The following is a 21,901-nucleotide window of genomic DNA, read 5'->3' on the forward strand; positions in this document are numbered from 1 at the left end:
CCGACTAACATTATTTCGAAGAGATTTAAACGGTCTGTGGCTTGGAACCGGTTTTACGTCGCGCTTGCCTTTAGTCGATGGAATTCCTTTAAGTACCGTTCGGAATATTGCATCAGGAGCCAAGGTCATTATGAGTGTTCTTCCACGAATTTGTCCCTCGTTTTTGAATCGCGATTCGTGTATCTCAGCCACAGTAGGAGGGAAGGAAGGAAAGAAAAGAAGAACGTGACGACGTAACGTCTACTAATTGCCGCGTCCACGCTTTTACTTTCTAACAGAGGGAGTCGTTAGGGCGACGTAACATTTCAAAGTGTTGCGTTGTGTAACGGAAAATTGAAGCGTCTCGCTCGATCGCGCTCCGTTAATCTTTTCATCCATCTCAAAATTCCCCTCCTGATCTTCACTTTGTCACCTTTCCTTCGCAGCGACCGATTTCCACTTGCTAGAATGCGCGCATATTTCGGTTAAAAGTAGCGCGTCAAACCGCGAATCGACCTTGATACGTGATTCCAATATATGGAATATTCCAAAAGGAGAGGAAGTAAAGGGTGATGTTTGCTTTCAGAACGTGCAAAAATCGAGCGGATCTAACGACACGACGACGTCGCACAGCGAGAGCAGCACGGTGTCGGCTAGTGCGACCAGCGCGACGAGGATCGAGAACGAGAGCGAACGCGAGGAGGTAGCTGCCAGGGAGAACGGGAACGCCAACAGCGATTCGACGACGTCGACGACGACAGGACACATGCACGCGACTGGGAACGGAAACGTGGCTGGAAACGGCAGCACCGGTAGCGACAACGGCAACGGCGAGCCGCGGCAACAACAACAACAACAACAACAGGGTTTAAATCTGAAGATGAGCGCGAAAGAACTTCGAGCTCAGCTGGCTGCGCGCAAGAAATACGATCCGAAGAAAGAATCGATCGGCTTCAAGGACAAGTTCGATATCGTGCAGAAATTATAACCGGCGCGCCATTCCTCTTCGTCTCGTTCGATAGTCTTGTCGGCTATGTTGCGCGGTGCTCTTCCTTATCTCGGTATTTTGTAGTCGCGGGGGGCCGATCCAATGGCGATCGAACGGCCAAACGTTGCGTCCTCGTGCTTGCTTGGTTGGTTGTAGGCGGCGCGAGAGACGCGTCGATCTACCACACACACGTGCCTCCTCTTTTCCGCGTTTCGAGAAACTTTCGGAACTCGAGACTTACTTACTTCACTACCCTATCACGTTCTTCCGTGAATTTTTGCGAGAAAAGTTCCTGAATTACACTCGAAAGCGTGAACCAATTCGAAGGCATTCCGAATCGATCGAACGCTCAAAGTTTCTTGTTCCACTAGGCTACACAGTTACATACAATGTCCCGCTACCTAGAGCGGGCTTTGCGCGCTCCAAGGACGATCACGACGACGCGGGAGAAAGTGTACGACGTTGCGCGACGTGTGACGTGCGACGCGCCGCGTCATCGCTAATTTCTCTTATTTCTTATCAAATTTAGGATATCGCTAGTAGCTCCCTCATTGTACATTCGAATAACGCATACACTTTGTCACGAGCAGTAATTGATAAACACGGCCCCCGACGTTTTACCGTAAATACTTCGCCAACGACGGTTTCCAACGGATTATGTAACTTAAGAAATGTAACAGCGTGCAAAAACGCGGCGATACAATAGGTGGGAAGGCCCGTGCGAGTTTCTTCCACGTTGTTCGATGGTTCTAGGCGACGTCGTACGTGTACGACGAGCCGAGAGAATCGCAGGACTCTGCAGGAAACTCGGGCGGGACTGTCTAACCCGACATTGCTAAATATTACGACAACCTGTTGTGCAACCTTCAATTATCGTCGTCGTGATCCTTTTGCGTCGTGCTTCGTACCTTACGCGAAAACACATCTGGAAGAAACTAGTTGTGTTGTTTTCTTTTCCTTTTTTTCTCCGTTTCTTTCGCACGATATGTATGTATATGTATGTATACCAACATACACGCGCGTATCGTCTTGCGATTATTTCTCGGGCCATGTTCAATTCAATACCGATCTGCTGCGACATGCGGAAACGATTATTACCAGTTTTGGTAGAACGTTGAAAAAGAACAGAGAGAAATTTGTCCTTGGTTTTCCCACATTTTGTTTTTTTTAAACGAGAAGCATTGCGTCACGCAAATTCAGCTTACAAAATTTACAATAACGATTCATTTTATCCGAGCGATGATCGTTGATATATTGCATTTAATATTCTAATCCGTATGTCATTCCACGATTAAAATACGATTCTTTTCGAATAACGTTTTGTACGTTATTATGCGTCTATTATCTGAGATAGAATCGGCGCGATAAGGCGCTTAAGTAACAAAAGCGACGACTAATTTCCATTCGAAATTCGACAAAATATACTTGTTTTGTTTTATTCCTAACGAGCTTTTTACTTCTTACGTCGAAGCTGTTGGCATTTTGAACGACATTTTACGTGTACAGAAAAGGTATCTCTTTACGATACTTTTCATCGACTTTGTAATTGAAAAGTACGACGTTTACTTTGATTATTTTGTGAAATTTCGTTTAGTCTAAGGATTTTGCGTATTGAAAATCGAATTCTCCGATATATATGTTTTTCGTTTGACCTAGCACTTGTAACGAGTATCGAATCAATTGAAATTTCAATTCGATCGTAAGCTGCGATTGGCGATACCGTGCGCAACAGAGACCGATCGATCACCGTCCTCGTTTAAGAGAGAGATCGAGTCACTTCCGAGCTGTGATCTATCGGTCTATGTTCCAGACCGAACGAGTTATGTAAATTCTCTCGTATTTTTTTTTCTTTCGTTTTGTTGCAATACTTTTTTCGAAGTTCGATGCATAAGCGTATTTGTTTCTGTAAATATTAGATATCTGGGCGTCAAGGTCGGTGCAACGATCACTGTTTCGCGTAACAATTAGTATCGGCAGGTGTCGATAAATTACGCGTACGAGAGAGGTCAAAAATGAAATTAATACATATATCGTTGATCAGCTGGAAAAGGGAACCTTACTTCGTAAGACTTTAAGAGGGAGGAGGTGGTAACCTTTCTGAAATTCGAAAGGTTTTCACGTGAACCATTGCACCGATTCTTTGAAATGTATATAAATGTTCTGCATAAGGACTAAATACACACGTTGTTACGATTATTGCACACGTTCAACGTACTTTGTAAGCATATCTTTAAGCATTATGTTTGACGACAAGACTTAGTTGTACGTTACTCATCAAATTACTTTCATTTTCGTACATCTGTGTATAAATAATATTGTACGTACCTTTTTCTTGCTCTTTTTTTTTTTTTCCATAACCTTGTCGTACCCGTTCTCTTTTACGTTCGCAACCGTCTTTCGCGCAATGAAACGATCACGTGTTTTTATTCCACGTTCGCGATTCAAAGAACCGCGGTCGAAAAAGAGAGAAGTAGGAGCGATTTCACCTAGTAAGTGGCGCCACGTAGTTGCCATTTCTTATCTCGAATTTATCGATCGAGGGTACAGTTCAATGTTGGATCGATAATTTTTCAAATCGATACATCACTTTTTCCTTTTGCGCCATAATTCTTGCTACAGTTATATTTACGTCTAAATAAAATTGCCTCAAGCAAGATGTAACGATAATTTGATTTTTTTCGTGAGCCAGTGAAACGTCGATAAAACGATTATTTTGCTATAATTAATATCATATTGTAAAGCATTCTTCCCGTTTACGTATGCCTTACTGAAATATCACGGAGCTTGTTAACTTGCTGGAAGGAGGACATGCTGCGTTAATCGAAATGTTGACAAATTTTTACGATATTCGGTAGGAATTACGATCTGTTATATTTTTACAGAAGCTCCTTTTACGATTACGTTCGTTATCTATCGTGGAAATTCTGTTGGTATACGTTTCCGGTGCTTTGTATCGTGAAAGAATTATAGCAAGATCGTTTGGTTTACGACAGAAGTGATCGATGGTTACATAGTACCAAACGTCGCATATTTTTGGGACGGTGCAACGACAGATAATGCCTTGTAGCACAGTGGCAGGGAAAGGAAAAGACATCGAAGACGTTACCGGTAAATTAAGAGCGTCCAGGTGAGTCGGCGATACGATGAAAAAGTGGTGGAAGATAGTTAAGGTAGATTCTCCGGGTGATAAGTGGAAGAGAGAGAAAGAAAGAGCGCGACGAGATTGAGCTCAGCGCGAGTGAGAGAGAGAGAGCGTGAGGCGGACATATATGGTTGCGGGGTCCGAGAAGCTCTCAGGTTACGCCGACGGCGCTAACCGTTTTCACGATGATGTTTCCTCTCCTTGTTTCTCCAACCTATCCATTCTATCTCTCCCGAGCTCTCTCTCTCTCTCTCTCTCTCTCTCTCTTCTTTCTCGAACTCGCGATACACTCGCTCTCTCCATCTAAGCTTCTCTACGGTCTTTCTCTTTTCTACTTGTTAAAGCGTGGTCTCCTTCGTTCACAGGCAAGCAACGATCTTGCTCTCCTTGTCGCACCACGACCAAAAATACCGGTGGTCGTGCAGTCATGGGTGAAAATGAGAGGGAACGACGAAGACGCTGGTCGCGGGACAGAGATGGAACGAAGAAGCGTGGCGCGTCTTCGCGATGGTGCGCCAGAGAAGGGGCGAGGTTCTCGTTATTTCGAGATTATCGGGGATTGCCTGCTTTTTGGAATCGTGCCGATCGTCTCGTCCACTCTCGATATCGAGTCGACTTCTCAATCTCGCTCTGCATTACCAATAAGTATACGACCGTGACAAATCATTCTTTCCGACGCTTTGCTTTATTAACAGACCTCTCGGACAATGCAGAGACAAATTTTAGTTACATATCTCGAAATCACCTAAACAGCTATTATCTAATTATTGTTATTGTTGTTGTTCTTTCTCCGTGTAAATATGTTAATCTCGTTCTCGCGAGAGAACGACAACGATAATTTGCAAGGAAGTAGAGTGTATTGAAAGTTGAGGAGCATGTACATACGAAGGTTGTACAGCCTGAATGTATCAGAGGATGTATCGGTTTGTTGCTTATCTGTTATAGAACTTATTGTCCGATTGTAGGGAGCATCGTTAAAGAATACGTGTCTGGGATATTGAGTAACCGCGTGGGAGTTTAGTAGTCTAAGAATAGAGGGGCAAGAGATGCAGAATCGCAGAGTTTTGATCTCCGGGTTTATCATTTTTGCGCACACGTAAAAACGAATTTCGGGAACCTGATTCTTTCGGTTAGGCTAGGTCGAACGGGGGAGAGTTTATTTGTCGAAGCTGACTGAGGAGTTGCAGCCGAAACGACCATGACAACATCGATCGATATTTCCAATTTTCTTTCTTCGCGAATCCTCACGTTCCTTATCGTTCCTTCTCTCCTCCGTTTCGTTCCGCAAATACCTTCGTCGATAAAGTTTTCACGCCGACAACTGCTGTTTAGGAGTTTTCTCGCGAATACATTTCCCTGGTCTTTTCCCACGTTCCCGATAGCAACGTTAACTTTTGATCGTTATGACATCCCAGGATGCTCGCTGCAGGCGTTCGCTTTGTTTCAACTCGATACTATCCGTTGTTGACTGTACGTGTCGCTCTCCAACGCGTTACTCCAAGATGCAATTTCTCCCGAAATAGATATCAGCTCGCTAAATAGATCCTTCGATACACGCGACAAACATTCTGCCGGCACTTTTCTACGGTATACTCTTCTCGCTGTAGCGCCAAAATTTCTAAATAGTACATCGACTTGTTTCCAAGCCAGCCGCTATGTACACATTGCAGCATTCGCATTGGAAGAGTTTGCGTCATCTTCTGTCCCTTGGTCGGAATACACGTTCGTTGACAGAAAGTAACAAACATTGAAGTAGAAATAGTTCCGAAGGACCCAACTCGAATAAAGAAGACAATGCAGAAAGGTAAGGTTGCCGTGCGTATTGGACGTTGTTAGTCGTTGCACGAGTTTAGGCCCCGCATTTTACGTAGCGGGAAGAAAGCAGGTGCTCGAAAAGGAATTCGGAAATTGTCGAGTGGAGTAAGGGGGGATCGTTTGTAATACGGGGCCGTACGCATAATAGGGGCCGGTATCTTGTCCTGTCCTCGCACTCATAACATCTATTTCCAGAACGGACCAACGACTAAGTTTAGATCGGCTGTTCCATATACTCGAGCCATTCGCCCACTCGGGTCCACTCGCTCGAAGAAAATCTGATAAACGAAGAAACAGCAACTTTGATCGTCTCCTCTTCCTTTATCCTTGACTCGATTTCTCTTATCGACGGCATACCAAGGCGGCACGGCGCCGAGACGCACAACTAGATAGATACGCGCAGAGTCGGCAATCGAACGATAACAACAGCATCGGTGCTTGTTTGGTGACACCGTGCGACGAACATCCAGAGGGAGGAGATAAACGCAAGTTGCGGTGCACTGTATTTAGGTCGACAAGCTTTTCAGCCGATTTCAATATTTCTGGTCTACCTATCCTATATCGTCGGATATATTTCTAGGATGTATCATAATTTGTGGCAATCGAGAGAAAGCAACCGTGTAACGAGGCAGAGGAGACGAACGGTCTGTACGTAGGTGTATAATAAGCCGGCAGACTCACGATTATACATATACTTTTGTTTTTTTCATATTTTTCGTGTTTCAAGGTAAAAGTAAAGCCACCTAAAAATATGTCAAGCACAAAGCGCGAGAAATTTTAGCAGCGTGGTTCATTCGCTCGGTAATGAACGCGTGACGCGTTACCTCTCCTTCTCGGTCGTACGTCAATGTTGGAATGCCGTGTGACACATCGGACACGGGATAGAAACGTCACGAGTATATTCTATCTTTAATAACGTAAACGGTGGAGGTGCCTCGTTATTCTTAGTTACGAATTGCAAAGATGTAACGGCGTTCCAGGCTCTCGAGGAAAGCACGTCACGGACGGAAAAGCGTTTGTCGTCACGCGCGAAGCGTGTCAGCCATGGTCGATTCATCGGAATTAGTAGGAGAACGCGATGCAGTTTCGAAACTCGAGCACCGTCTTGCTCATCCGCTGAAAATTTCTCTGGCATTTTTCTTCTTCGAGTTGGGTGTTTTCGTTTCCGCGAAAACGCGAAATTTACGCAGCCGCCTCAACTTGCTTATTTGTCCACGGTGAACCGTCTACCCTTTCCTATAAATCTCCCGTCCGATTCGTATCGACGGTCACTTCTGGATTATTCCAGCGAAACTTTCGCGTTCGCTTTAAGACACGTAGATGGGCGTTTGCCCCAAGCAAACTTAGCAAAGCGTAATCGCCGAGTCATCGTGCTCGCTCGATGATTCCATTTACCTACGGTATTCAAGGTCGCGGTTGATCTACGGCGACGAAGAAGAAGATATCGGAGCGATTCGATCGATCCTCGAATACTCGATATCGGATTCGCGACGTGTGAAACAGTGGAAGCGCGAGTGTTCGGGTCGTTAGGTATAGATTCTAATACGCAAAGATAGATTGAGCGGTGAGGGGCGATCGTGTATATTTAGAAAACTGCTCGGCTTGCCAGAACCGAGAGAGACTCGTATCTCGACACGGTGCGGCGTGCGAGATTTCTCCCTCGAACTCTTCCTCTTTATCTTTCTTGCGACGTCTCGTTTATTGCGAACCGAGGACATATTGTAACGTTTCTTCTCGCGCATTTTCCAATTTGACATTTCTCCCTTTACGCACGTTTCCCTCGCGACCACGTTCAACTTTGACAAACGGACTCTACACTTTCTCTCACGATCGGACGGTAACGTGTAATCGATTCGAATACTAGCATTTACCCCGGTAAGATTGGTTCCGCGAGGGAAGGAGGAAGTGTGCGGTAAGTATAAACTGCATTAGTCAGACGAGAAACGTAGGAAATTCGAGCAAAGATATCGATACGGTGTACTCGATCCAAGTTTTGAAAGCCGGCCAAAAATGTCTCACAGAAATTTGAATACCTCCCAAAGCTAAGTGTCTCTCGAGGAACCTAGCGATTTATGAATTAAACGCTGTTACGCGTGAAATTTCATCACCGATCGTACTTCTGCGAAATCACCGAGTGAAAAAAAGAACTAAGAAACGTCGATCGATGCTACCGAAAAACTTATTTTCGTCGAGAACACTGGCCAAGACCCACTTCTTCTTCTTCGCACGGTGTTCTATTTCCCACCTCCGCTAATATCTTTCTACTTTTGTTTCAAAAGAGGAGGAACGTAAATCTCTACGTAACTTCGCCGGCTGTTAAGACTTTCGGCGAGTGAAACGAAGCCCGTGTACATACTTTGTCACGTCTGGGAAGTGTGTACGCAACACTGTAAGGGAAAAGGCACGTAAGGTTGTTACTTGAGCATTCTAATTTCGACCCGAGGACGTCAACGTAAAATTCTCGCATGCTGACTTTGCGGGCGTTCCGTCATCTGGCTAATTTAGCTGCAACGACTATTAACCCGCTATAAGGTCGCTTATTTTATTTATTCTTCCCCTCCCGCCTCTTCGTATCGATTGTCGTTCTATTTTCGCCTCTGGTGATTCATGTTCGGCAGAGAACGGTGTAGAAATATCTCTCGCGCTTACGTATCGAAATTTTTACTCTCGACGATCACCTCGGCCTTGTGTATCTGTTGATAAGAAGGCACGTTACGTGGCCTGGGAATACTGGGTCGGGTAGCGAAGTTGTTATTTTCGCAGAGCAGTTTCAACTTCATCGACAGCGAGTACCTTCGACACCCCTCCCCGCTAATTACGAGGTTTCAAGTTCAATAGCAATGGAAGTGCCAAGAATAAGGGTGGAAGAATAAGAGGGGAGAGCGCAGCCGCGAGGGATGGATCCAGGAAGGTTAGATCGGAGGGTGGGCGGGTCGATCGGGATTGGCTGTGGATCCTGTGGATCGCGCAGGACACGGCCGGGGCGTCAGTGTCAGGAGTCAGCCTCGAAATTCGGAAGCGTGGGTGTTGAAGGGCGGAGGGGAGATCGGGGAGACGCGCCGACGCAGAGGTGGTGGTCTCGACGTCGAGGTGTCACGGCGATATTTCGTGCAGTTAGTTGGCGCGCGGGGCCCCGGTGACTGGGACGGGAAAAGATAGGCGCTCCGTATAAAAGGAGAGACAAGAGACACAGGGACAAGAGGCAAACGAACAGGATAAATTATAAAACGGAGTGACGACCACAGAGTGACGACGACCAAGACGACCACGAAGACGACCGAAGATATTTTCATTCGTATACCTACGCGCACACCCCATTTCTTTCTTTCTTTCTTTCTTTCTTTCTTTCTTTCTTACATTTTCGCTTTTCACTTTCGAGAAATCGCGAGAAGTGCGCGAGAAATCACGTCGACGAGCCGCGAGCTCGGCACCGACATTCGACGACAGAACGTCGCGGTATAACCGCCAAGGTGCCACCAGGAATCCAGAGATAACAGGATTTTCCACGTAAATTGGATATTAAACAGCTCGCTTCAAGTAAGTTTCCCCGTTTCACACAGGCTGTGGATCCTTGATGATAAAGACAGAGGGTATACGAACGAGCGTGCGAGAGAACGGACGAAGTACAGTGCGACCCTTTTACCCAATTTCCAACCCTGCCTCCTTCTTCCTAGTTTGCCACCACGTCTGTCTGTTTGATTTATGGTGAATCGCGGGTGCTTCATTTCTGGTGCTTCAGTGCTTCAAAGTGTGTTACTACCGAGTGCCGTCCTCGTTCGTATCCCTTTCGAGATCACATTGGATCACGGTGCGTATCTGTTTTCTCGTTCTCTCGTTAAAAAACACCTTTGTTCGCTTTTCTCTTGTGCGTGTGTCGCGAAATTGCCAGTAGTTCCGGTGGTGAGGTGAACCTTCCCCACCGAATTCAGTGCTGAGGATGTAAACGCTGTATGGTAATATAAAGGATATATGTATACGCAAGTGGTATCGGTCAAGGATAAGATCGGCCTCCGAATCGTTACCGCGATCCAATTTCTTTTTTTCTTTTCGCTTCGCTTCGCTTCGAACGTGACGACCTTGACACAACAAGTTGTCCTTTCAAGAAGAAGAATGCCGTAAGGCGAGCAAGCGCCAGGCGCTAGCAGAGGGCTATCGCAAATGACCGTCGATCGGAAGCAATATCTGCTTCGCTTCGAACGTGACGACCTTGACACAACAAGTTGTCCTTTCAAGAAGAAGAATGCCGTAAGACGAGCAAGCGCCAGGCGCTAGCAGAGGGCTATCGCAAATGACCGTCGATCGGAAGCAATATCTGCGGCTGATCGTCGGAACGATCGACCGAGCGCAACGACTTGCTGACTAATTGCCACGAGTCTGCTCGCATCCAACCACCAAGAACTATTCGTAGACTACTATCTAGGTATCTAGGCTCGAAGTCTACTTATTTTTAGAAAGACGTAACGTGAGGAGGAACGGTTCGTCGTTTCATTCGGCGTTTCAACCATCTTTCCGGCTACATTTGCTTCCATTTTGCCCTTTCTCTCGTCCATCCATCGCCATCTATTTCGTCGTTTAGATTCAACCGTTTATTCGCACTTTCTGCCTTTCCTGTTTTATTACCATTTCTGTTTCCTTAAATCGATCCAGGGGGAAGAAAATTCTTCACGTACCTGATAATTTCGCGGTATTTATAAAGCTCATGGTCAGCCAACCTGAAAATTGCACCTGTTGATTGTCGGGCCTCGTTGAAATTGGCCAGAATGACTAATTCATTGTTTTTGACGTTGCTTGTCATCGTCGAATCTCGCAGGTTGATATACCGTTCGCCTGTTTTTAGCTTGATCGATGCCAGTCGTTATGTACATATATTTTTGACAGCGAGTCTGAAAGATGCATCATCGTCGTCGTACGGTGTTACGATAGATTTCGAATAGTTGGTTCGATTGGAAAAATCTCTGGTATTATTATGGATTTGAGTCAGGTTACGAAAATAGACGTTGCGACGAGAGTGATGCTGGGAAAATAGTAGTACATATAGACAGAAGAAGAGAGCGACGGAACTCACGCCTCGACTAACAATAATTATAACTTCTAGGTCGGGTTTTGTGGAGTTGGTAAGTTTATCTCGGTATTAGCTTCTCGATGACCTAATATTCTTTCCGTGCTCGTAATCCGAGACGTGAATCATTCCCTCGCGATGGATCTACACAAACTTCGCAAAGTTTCCTCCGTCGCAGACATCTTGAGACACGCAACCAATCTTTTCCCTCGAATAATCGCCGCGACATCGTTCGCTAACGATATTTTCGTCTCGTCATTGCTAAACGATCCTTCATTCATTCCATTCTTTTTATAACCGCCTCCACATTGTGCCACTTGTTATTAGGTCAGTCTGTCATCGAATATACATATAACATCGCGCGAAGACAATAAAATTATGCCAAGTGGTAGCGGGCGAAAATGTTGAGACACCGCGTGCCGCGCTATTCTCTGAACACCTGTTCGCGCATCAATCGTCGAGATCACCCTCGAAAGATCAAGATTTCAGGGCGCATCTCGCCCGAGTATAATTACGCAGAGGTGCCATATCAAACGCGATCGTTACCTTGGGTATAACGCCGAAGCGCCGATCAAGGTTGCTTCGTTGTCTTCCATTCAGAAAAATCTTCCTTACAACTAGCGACTATTTTTAAGATGGTCAACCGCGACCGACCTCCGATCTAGGCGATTGCCAAACGACCTAACGGATTCATGCACGATCGTTAACAGTTGCGATACACATTCAGAGGGATTAGTTTGGCGCGTTTGTCGGCAGATTTTCGAGAAGGTTTTTTCAATTAGAAACGCGGTTGGACGGTCGTACGACCCTTTCGATCTTCGGTCATTCCCTTCTTCACTTGGCACGCGTAGAACCGTCCTGTCAGAAGTGTATCTCGGACAAAGAGCAAAGAACTTGCCGTTTGGACAGATCCACTCGGACGGTAATTTCGTAGAGCGAAAATCTAGGTCGTTAACCCAAGGTGTATCGCTGTTTCCTTAAAAACGTTTTCCTTAAAAAGATCTACGCTTTTTCTTGGCGGGACGTCGATTGCGTCTGTCTCGAAAGCTGAACGTGTTTCTCGGTTTTCGTGTACTTTGACAGTTCAGCGCATCCGATCGAATCGGACGGAAAGGAATAGAATGAGAACGAGCGTTACGAAGCGCAACAATGTCAGGAATGTTTCGAGGCTCGTTGCCAAGTCTTACCGTGACGTTGTAACACTTGGTCCATTCGTTCTGCTTCGCGTTTCTTCGCTCCATGCTGCCACGCTTTGCTGACATTCGAACCTTAAGCCCGAGCATTAGACGGTATCTACCTTTGGCATTCTTCACGAACGCTAATCTCCCCGAGAGCAATATTCTGGATCGGAAACACTTTCGTCGGAACGTGAAATTGAAGGTTTTTTCCTCGACTCGTCAGGCGGTGTGCCGTGAATCAAACGACTACGTTTCCACGAGTAAATGCCAAACGTAATAACCGATTACCAAGATAACTGGTTCACCTATTTTCGAGCCAAGAGTTGCATTAATAATAGAGACGTTACGTCATTATTCGGCCTTGGACGTCTTGGAAAATATGTTTGGAGTCACGGATTCCACGAAAGTACCGTTTTTTCCACGGTTCGATTCGGGTGTCGCGGTTTCATTCAAGTTACTCCAATTCCCCATCGGAATAGAAGGTAGATAAGAATAACACGGGCATAACGTTCTCCCTCGAATTACATAAAGGTCTATTTTGAATTTCCCAGCAGCGATATATCATTTCTCGAATTTGGATGTAACGCGTGATGAATATAATAATTTGGCCCGCGTTACCTGAAACCTTAAAGCTAGAAAAGCCGTCCAAGCCGCAGACTAAAACCGAGGAAAATCATAAACTGTACGTTATTGCGCAGTGTCTGCGTTTGATCCCCTCGGTCCTAAAAAGAGAAATTCTGCGACCAACAGGTTCAGAGGAGGACCTTGGGAAGCGAGGAGAGAAGGACATCGGTTGGATGGTGCCGCGGGTCGGTGCCGTTTGAACCATTTCCCAAACCGACCGTCCGGATTTTCATTTGGAAAGAAGAGAGGGAAGAAAATAAGGGAGGGAAAGCTCTCGATTCCGAAGGCGAGAGGGTGGCGCGCCACCCGAGAAATTTGCGGTAAAGGGAGGTGCGAAGGCGGCCCAACAACATGGGGGTCGCCGACGATTTCGCGCCGAGCTTCACCCAGAAGCCGCAACTCAGGCAAGAGGACGACGGCAACAGACTGATCTTCGAATGTCAACTGGTCAGTTCGCCGAAACCGGAGATATCATGGTTCCGCGGGGAGACCGAGCTCAGTCCAGATTCAAGGACCAACTTCAGGATGCAGAGCATCGGGACGAACAAGTTCCTGGTCGTCTTGGAGCTCGACGACGTTATCGAGACGGACGCGGGTCTGTACAAGGTCAAGGCCAAGAACAAGATGGGCGAGGTCGCGGCTTCGATTAATCTCAATTTCAGTCGTAAGTATGATTTCACTTTCTTCCGTGTGTCCTTCGAACCGGAAATAGTCTATCCCTTTTATCGCGTCACGCGAGTATGTATTTTACTTTCTACATTCTACATGCTTTTTACTTTCTACATTCCACTCCGAGCACCGAACGAACGATTCGAAATAAAATTTCGTTATTTTCCAGCTGTGGATGAGCCTAGGGAGAAGTAAGTTCAACGCTCTTGCGATTCGAAAGACGAATCTTTTTCGCTTCTTCCAGGCTCCGCATTCTTTCTTTATTTTCGAATTAACGCTTCTTATTCATTTTTCTTTGTCGTACGTTTTCCATTGCTTTGCTTATTACGCTTCCTTTTTCTCTGTGGTTTTAGCGGCGGAAGAATCAGAGAGAGAAGGGTGAGTAGCGGTTTGACGGTTGTTCTCTGAGAATGTTCAAGAGTGACGAAGATTGCCGTGTGCTGTTTGATTTTTAGCGTAGTCTCACTAACTAGTTCCCAGAAAGGCAGTTCCCTCAGAAAGAGAGTTTGGTCGATAATGTTTAGGTGCAGATGATCGAATGCGGCTAACTAATAATAATCGGCGCGGAATGCTCGCTATTTTTGGGCGCGTTCACGTGCGCTGACGCGCGCGTCCGATAAGAGAAACCGACAATTACGGCTGTTCTAGCTGGCCGATCGCTCAGTTTTCTTCTTCTGCCCACGCACACGGGGCTGACTGTTCGACGTGGAAATAGAATCGAGTACCTCTCCTTCTCTATTTTCATTCTCGATCTTTTAACCGACGACATTTGTTCGGAGGAACGTCTGTCTATCTTCGACGCGTTCCGTCCAAACTTTTTGCCGTTAAAAAGTATTTATGCATGCACGTGACAACTCGGAGATATTTACGATCTTGGCAGATCCGATTGTCCCGTGCGACGCTCGCTCGCTAATTGCAGTTTTGTTTTACGAGATTGTCGCGCGGGGAACGAGAAGCCGTTTCATCGAATTCTCTCGAATGTCGAAGACAGGGGAGAAATTGGGTCGAAAGTTGGTTCTCTGGGGCCATGACGAGGCACTCGACGAGATGTTATATTTTCGGATCGGTTCGACAGACACGATTCCCGTGAATTTCTAAAAGTAACGCGAGCCTTTCTCACGCCCGTACCTTCCCAAATATCGAAAGACCCGGTTGCCGCTGGAATCCCACATTTTCTCCCCGTCGATCGTTCCGTCGCCACAATCCCCCCCTCGACTTTCGCAAACTTCCGAACGGGGACGAATCTCTAAAATCGACTATAGCGTTGCAAGTCGGAGGAAACAGCTGCAGCCTACTTCTTCGCTAAAGTTAGTTTCGACGTTCCTCGCGCCATCTTATTTGTTTTACACTTTGGAACGATCGCCGTGTCTCGTTTCGTTCCATTTCGTCTCTCTACTTTTTACTTCGGTCGAATGCCGACGTCCACGCGACAGACTCTACTCTAAACTAGTGCGTTCCCATGGGCGAAACGACGTAAAAGTCTGTTACAGGGACGCTGTTCGATGGAAATGAAACGTAGCCTGTACGAAAAGAGGACGTTGAACTGACGTTTCAAAGTGGCTCTCAGCAGTTTAAGCGTCTCTAAAACGAGCTATTAGAGCTAGCTCTTCCTGCTAGGTAACAACGAGGCCACAGTATGATACCGCTCATTCGTAGACTTAACGTCTAAACAAAACAAATTTCAATTCTACGCCGAATTTACCGAGCGTACGGTTTCTCTGTTTAGCCAACTCCACTTCTATCTTTGCCCCCGTCTTATGGAAAGAAACATTCTTGGTGAACGCAGAACGTTCTACGCCGCCGAGTCTCGAGTTTCCGCTCGTCTGACCAAACATCGTCCTGTTCTACTAATAACCGGCCATTGCTGTCCGCTAACACTGCAACGTCGTTCTTCACCGATCTAACAGAGAATACACCTACACCTATGTAGCGATGGTTTGCCGTGTGATATTTTTGCAGACGAAAGCGATACTTTTCGATTCGACGTTAAATTTTCACTCACGCTTGCAGACAAATCGATGGAATCGCGCCAACTTTTGCGAAAAAGCCCGCTATTCGACAAGAAGACGATGGAAAACGATTACTTTTCGAATGTCGTATCACAGCCGATCCCACGCCAAAAGTAACGTGGTTTCACGATGGAAATATGGTCAAAGATTCACCGAGGCACAAGGTTCACACCTTCTCACTTCGCCCTTCTGTCACGCTCCCTATCCATCTGCGTACTCACCGGCTGTTCAATTTCAGCTCACCGTCGACAAAGACGGCCACTCGTACTTCGCGACGTTGGAAATAAAAAATGTGACCGTCGAGGATGCTGGCAAATATAAGGTCACCGCGAAGAACGAGCTCGGCGAATCTAACGCTACTATTTCCTTAAATTTCGACAGTAAGTACCACGTAAAATCGTCAAAGCCTACCGCTGTCCATGTGTTCATTCAACAACCGACGGTCAAGTTTACATTTGTTTGCTCTCGCTTCATTTCTTTTTAACACCGCTTCCAACACACACTTCCAGTTCGCGCGTCTACGATTGTATGTTTTATTCCGTAGATACGTACAATTATCGTTGGAGAACAAATGTAAACTAGCTCGCCGTCATTTACCTCTCCATTTTTCACTCTTTCTACTTATTAGGGGTGTATATCGGTGATCCTCTATCTTCGACTCTACGTCTGTTCTTTTTCTCTCAACGTCTATCCTACTTCATGTCTCTCTTCATAGACCTTCTCTCACTTTTATTCTTTATTTTTTCTCTTCGTCCAGCCTGTTCTCTCTTCTTTTTCTTTCTTTTTTATCTCTTTGTCCATATTCTGTCTCCATCCGTACGTGTGACATTTATTTTTTAATGATTTGTCTCGGTCGAGCAATGAGCACGTATCGATTGTCGGCTCGACGGAGCGACGATATACAGCCCGACGTAATTTCTACTTTAATCCACTTTAAACTAAAAGGTAAAGGAAAATCGTCTCGCGTAGATTGCAAATCAAACAATGATTAATCCGCTGCTTAAATCGTACATTAATTACGCGATTGGCATTCCACGCTTTCGATCCGTGGGAAAAGGTACGTTCGGATCGATGCGTGAAATGCGGATCGCCTCGTGCTGACGCTTCGTTAGGTTGCCACAATCACGAACATTTCTATCTCTTCATCGCCGTGTGAATCATTGACGTAACACTTGTCACGCGATAAATACAGCAGCGATTGTTATAGACGCACGCACACATACTCATGCGTACGTTCAGGTGTGTTTGAAACTTGACCGTAACTGAAGAAACGTAGATTTACCATTGATCGAACTCGATTTAACTCGCTTAACCATTTATCGCGCTTACTAAGAAGTTGATGGAGTGGTAACGAGAATGTAAATAACAGAAACGCAACGTTAGACTATTTCCATACGTCACGATGACATCGTTCCAACGTACGAAAATAAGACGGTAACAAAAAAGCAACACGTGCCTGACGGTGCAAACAAACACAAGGACGGTAAAAGAGCAACCTAAGTTAGGAGACGTCGCGTCGCGGTTTTATAGGCGGAACGGAGTAAGCAATTTCGAGGTAAAGAGTGCAAGTGTGGGACACGGCGAAAAAACTGGAATCGATACGTAGCTCTGACCTTGGATCGAAGGGCTTAAACCTTCCGCAACCAGGTTGAAGTGGTTCGTTTGATCGATCGCTAGACCAGATGCGACAAGGCTGCGAAGGGATTAAGCGACAGCAAAGATATTGTAAAGAGGAATTGTCGAGACGTAGATCGTTTGTATGAACATAGGCGACGAGGCGCCCGTACCTGACGACGGTATTAAACCGACATTCACCGAACGACCGGTGATAAGGCAGTCAGACGACGGTAACACCATCACCTTCGAATGCCGATTAGTCGGCGACCCGAAACCAAGTGTCAAGTGGTAAGATTACCGTGCAAGCATGCATTATACGGAAGTACGTCGAGACCACGTAGAAACGATACCGGCATCTCCCTTACGATAATAATTAGTCCCACCTTTAGAAAATTGTCCCGTACTTCCGATCGCGTTGCCGTTCGAACGCACTTAGCATGCATCATCGTTTCACGCGCACCAATTAGGTATCACGGTAACGAAGAGGTGAAAGAAGGCGGAAGATTCAGCATGTCGCTGGAACTCGATCAGAAGCTGTACCACCTCGCGAGGTTAAAGATCGACAGCGTGGCGAAGGGCGACGCCGGGGAATACAGAGCGGTCGCGAAGAACAACCACGGCCAGGGAGTGGCGACGATTAACTTGAACTTCGAGGGGGGTGACAAGCTAAAGTATGCATCGGCGGTACTTCGAGCCGGGTGGCCGTCACGTTCCTACATTTCGACCTCGACGAACCTCCAAGTTTTTCGTTCCTTTGCACGAAATAGGCCGAGATTACGTATATGTAGAAAGAGAATAAGGTAAGAGAGGATAGCGCGAAACAGCTTGGAGGGAACTTGGACATTTGGTAGGGACGCGACGAGCCGTAGGACTCGAAGGACGAATTCATCTTCGGGCGAAGATTGAATCTCCGGAGAGAACCCAGCCCCGTGTGTCTGACGTATCGATTTACGCAGAATACCAGACGGTAAACCACCGCGTTTCCCAAAGAAGCCGACTATTCGACAAGAAGGGGACGTGTTGATTATGGAGTGTATCTTGGAAGCGTATCCGGTACCGGACATCACTTGGTACCAGGGCCAGAAACCGATCACCGACAGCAAACGCGTCAAGATGTCACGCAAGGCGACTGGAAAGGACGCTTATTTGCTCACGCTCGAGATCTCGAATCCGACCAAGGCCGACGGCGGAAATTACCGATGCAACGCGTTTAACAACTTTGGCGAGAGTAACGCCAACATCTCCCTCAACTTCCAAGGCAAGTCCCTCTCGACGAAACAAACTGCACGGTTCTCGTTCGCACCTCCCCTACCTTTTCCATACTTTCACTTTCCAAACGACCGTCCTTTCTCTTTTCGAACCCCTGAAACCCCTGTCTTCTGCCTTTTCCCCTACCAGCACGTTTCTCCCTGTCGAGATCGAGTTCGGCGATTAATTCTCGAGAAATTAGGACACCTACCCGCGCGAAACGTACAAACGCGTTAAGTCTTGTCGTCCTTTCTGAGAGAAGGTAAGTGTGTCTTGTGTTATCGCTCGCTAATCACAGAGTCCTTCTCTCGTTGCTTCTTAACCAGCGCGAATCCCGATCTGAATTCTCCAACAGATTCGAGAATTCAGTGGAGGATCGAAAAGCAGAAAACTAACGTATCATCTGTAATAGTTTCATTAACGCGAAACGAACAAAACGGAATCCTTCTTGACTCGGCCCTATCGCGATTTTCCAAGTCGACCATTTCGTGGAAAATCGCGATCCGGCTATGTCACTTCCGGTCCCCGATAGCCGGAAGCTGACGGTCTGCTCGCGACCGTGCTTAACCTCGGATCTTTCCAAGATGCAGAAGAAGGGCCTGGTTTCGCACCGACGTTCGTCGAGAAACCCCGCATCATTCCGAACGAAACCGGCACCTTGATCACGATGAAGTGCAAATGCAAGGCGAATCCGAAACCAGAAGTCACGTGGTTCCGTGGGAGCAACGTCGTCAAGGAATCTTCCAAGATTTCCATCAAGACGAAAACTGTAGAGGAGGATGTTTACGAGTTAATTATGGAGATCAAGGTATGTAAGGAAACGAAGAACCACCAAAGGACGACGGATATCGAACGGAAATATTTGCAGGATCCGTCAGCACCGGACGGTGGCACTTACAGGTGTCACGTGAAGAACGAATACGGCGAGAGCAACGCTAATCTGAACCTGAACATCGAGGCCGAGCCGGAACCGGAAGGTGACGGTCCGACCTTCGTCCAGAAACCGCGCATTCAGTCCCAGGATCAGGGGAAACTCGTAATCATGGATTGCAAAGTGAAAGCCAATCCGAAACCCGAAATCGTATGGACACACGCCGGCAAGGTGGTGAAGGAGTCCTCCAAGATCTCGATCAGCGTCGTTCAAGAGAAGGAGGATATCTATTACATCAAGTTAACCCTCAGCGATCCAGGACCCGAAGATTCTGGCTTGTACAAGTGTAATATTAAAAACGCTCTCGGTGAATTGAACGCCAATCTGACGCTGAACGTTGAAAGTGAGTTCGATGCTCGATATTCTTACTCTACACATGTATATTCGAAACACTCGTTTATCTATTATCCTTTCAGTTATACCTGTGATCAAGGAAAAACCAAAAGTCATAAAGATCGTGAAGAAGAGAACCGTCGTGGTCGAGTGTCACGTCCTTTCCAAGTTTACGCCAGAATGTACTTGGTTCAAGGAAACGCAAGCAGTGAAAGAAGATACAAGGCATAAAGTGCACGTGGAGCAAGTGAAGGAAGGAGAATTCGCTGTGAAATTAGAAATCGAGCAAATCACATCTTCCGACAAGGGTACCTACAAGTTAGTGGCTCGAAACGAGAAAGGAGAGGCAACGTCCCAGGTCGTGGAGGTGACGGAGATTATGGAAGAAGGCGAGAAACCAAAGATAGTATCCGGCTTGAAGTCGGCGGTATGTTTTACAATATTTCGTAGCTCTCTGTGCTTGCATTCCAATTTGGAAACACACCTCTCGAACAAATACGCGTGATCGTTGTGTTTCAGACGATCGAGGAAGGTAAATCGATCGAATTTATCGCCAGCCTTTCCAAGCAAGATCGCAAAGTTACTATCACGTGGTACAGGTGAATAAATTGTTTGAATTGACCGTAGTACCAGTTAAACGCTGCCACCTCCCGCAAATTCGTTCAGATCTGATGAATTCTTTTCAACTTCTGCAGAGATTCTACGGTAGTGAAATCTGACAAAGATATTATGATATCCTTCAATGGTACAGACATGAAAATGACCATCACGTCTGCTTCTACTTCACACTCGGCAACCTACAAAGTTGTTGTCAGCAACGAATTCGGTCAAGATGAATCGTCCGCACGGCTCGTCGTCAAGGTATGAAATTCGAGATTGAACGGCATTTTCTATCATTTCCCCTACTCTTTCAATGTTACACCGTTCGTTACGTTGCGTGGTGAAACGTTAAAAATCCCCGATGAAATTTGTCGTTCGAACAAGTGTCCCCCCTTTGAAATCTTGTGCTGTCCAAAATTCAATTCACCCGGGAACAATTGTTGAAAGTACGATACAGTATGTACCCTTGAATGTTGCATGCAATTCCTTGTCCGTATTGTAGAAAAAGGAGGAAAAGAAGAAAGAGGAGGAAGAGGAAGAAAAGAAGAAGAAGGTTGAAAAGAAGGAGGAAAAGAAGGAGGAAGAGAAGAAGGAGGAAAAGAAGGTGGAAAAGAAAGAAGAGAAGAAGGAGGAAAAGAAAGAAGAGAAGGTATCGAATACTGTTGTTGTCCTACTTGTAATATTTTGCCACTATCTAAATGACTTCTCTCCCTTGCTGTTTGTCCACCCTTTCTCCAACTGCGTAAATACCCGTAATTAACACGTGCTACACTTATCTTTCACGTGTACACTCAGACATATCATCACACAGACAAACACAAAATGATACTTGTAACAGTAACTGCAAAGAAAGCTGCGTTTGTTTTCGTACGCGCGACAATTCGGCTCTTTTGAAATGCATTTCGATATTGCGATGCGAAAGGTAAAAAATTCGATCTGGAGCGACGACGAAGGAAGCGTCCTCGAAGAGGACGACGAAGAGGAAGAGGCGGAGGAGGAGGAAGTGGTGAGTGTAATCGAGTCCAGCATCGCGGAGCCGATTATCGAAGAACCAGACTCAGAAACAATTTCACAAGTAGAGGTACACACATACACGCTACACGTGCTTACACAAACATACGTATACCTTTCAATTTTTTTTTTTACCAAGGACCGTCTTTTTTGAAACGCAAAAATTTATCAGCATTTTTTCCGATTATTTTCAAGGACAAACCCGACAACAGACCGAATGGTATCGACAAACCTGGTTCTAAGAAGGTACGAACAAATTCTTTTTCAACCTGGAGATTATTACTTCTACAAAGTAATCGAGAATTTTTCAATTTTTTACTTTACACCACGTATACATTTATAAATACAAATTACAAAAGCACATTACCCTTTGTGCACAGCCCCTTCGATCCCTTGTGGTTGTTACGTTTGCAAATGCTTTGTGCTCCCTCCGTTTTTATCACACCCACGTCGCAAGCAGGCAAACAACCGGGATGAATTAAAATATTATTCAACGTTGTTGATAATGTGACGAATATTGACGCAACTGTGTACTTTTCTGTTGCAGAAATTGGAAGTTTTACAGGTGAGTGAACAGTATCGAACATGTTATCTGGATAAAGTATGCGCTCGAATTATTATCGGACCGGCTTTTCGATTGCTTTGCGAACAATTCGTCGACACGGCTTTTACGCGTACGTTGCATATTTCCATCACAT

At 45.9% G+C, this 21,901-nt stretch overlaps 2 protein-coding genes across 2 annotated transcripts in view; both read left to right on the forward strand.

Moving 5' to 3' along the window:
* Positions 1 to 3,222, forward strand: part of LOC108577848 (Na(+)/H(+) exchange regulatory cofactor NHE-RF1) — a 7,705-nt gene extending 4,483 nt beyond the window's left edge. The window contains exon 2 of the mRNA XM_017941063.1: positions 566 to 3,222. Within this exon, the coding sequence (XP_017796552.1) occupies positions 566 to 967 (402 nt within the window). The 3' untranslated portion in view covers positions 968 to 3,222. The remainder of the gene's footprint in view (positions 1 to 565) is intronic.
* A 5,701-nt stretch (positions 3,223 to 8,923) lies between these two features.
* LOC108577749 (twitchin) overlaps positions 8,924 to 21,901 on the forward strand; it is a 57,776-nt gene continuing 44,798 nt past the window's right edge. The window contains 16 exon segments of the mRNA XM_017940941.1: positions 8,924 to 9,461; positions 12,912 to 13,449; positions 13,624 to 13,645; positions 15,465 to 15,627; positions 15,702 to 15,843; positions 17,233 to 17,368; positions 17,548 to 17,751; positions 18,037 to 18,338; positions 18,913 to 19,136; positions 19,197 to 19,602; positions 19,676 to 20,019; positions 20,112 to 20,191; positions 20,288 to 20,453; positions 20,743 to 20,841; positions 21,399 to 21,449; positions 21,751 to 21,768. Coding sequence (XP_017796430.1) covers positions 13,137 to 13,449; positions 13,624 to 13,645; positions 15,465 to 15,627; positions 15,702 to 15,843; positions 17,233 to 17,368; positions 17,548 to 17,751; positions 18,037 to 18,338; positions 18,913 to 19,136; positions 19,197 to 19,602; positions 19,676 to 20,019; positions 20,112 to 20,191; positions 20,288 to 20,453; positions 20,743 to 20,841; positions 21,399 to 21,449; positions 21,751 to 21,768 — 2,670 coding nt within the window. The 5' untranslated portion in view covers positions 8,924 to 9,461; positions 12,912 to 13,136.

Source organism: Habropoda laboriosa, unplaced genomic scaffold (genome assembly GCF_001263275.1).
Source record: "Habropoda laboriosa isolate 0110345459 unplaced genomic scaffold, ASM126327v1 scaffold816, whole genome shotgun sequence".
Taxonomy (NCBI): domain Eukaryota; kingdom Metazoa; phylum Arthropoda; class Insecta; order Hymenoptera; family Apidae; genus Habropoda; species Habropoda laboriosa.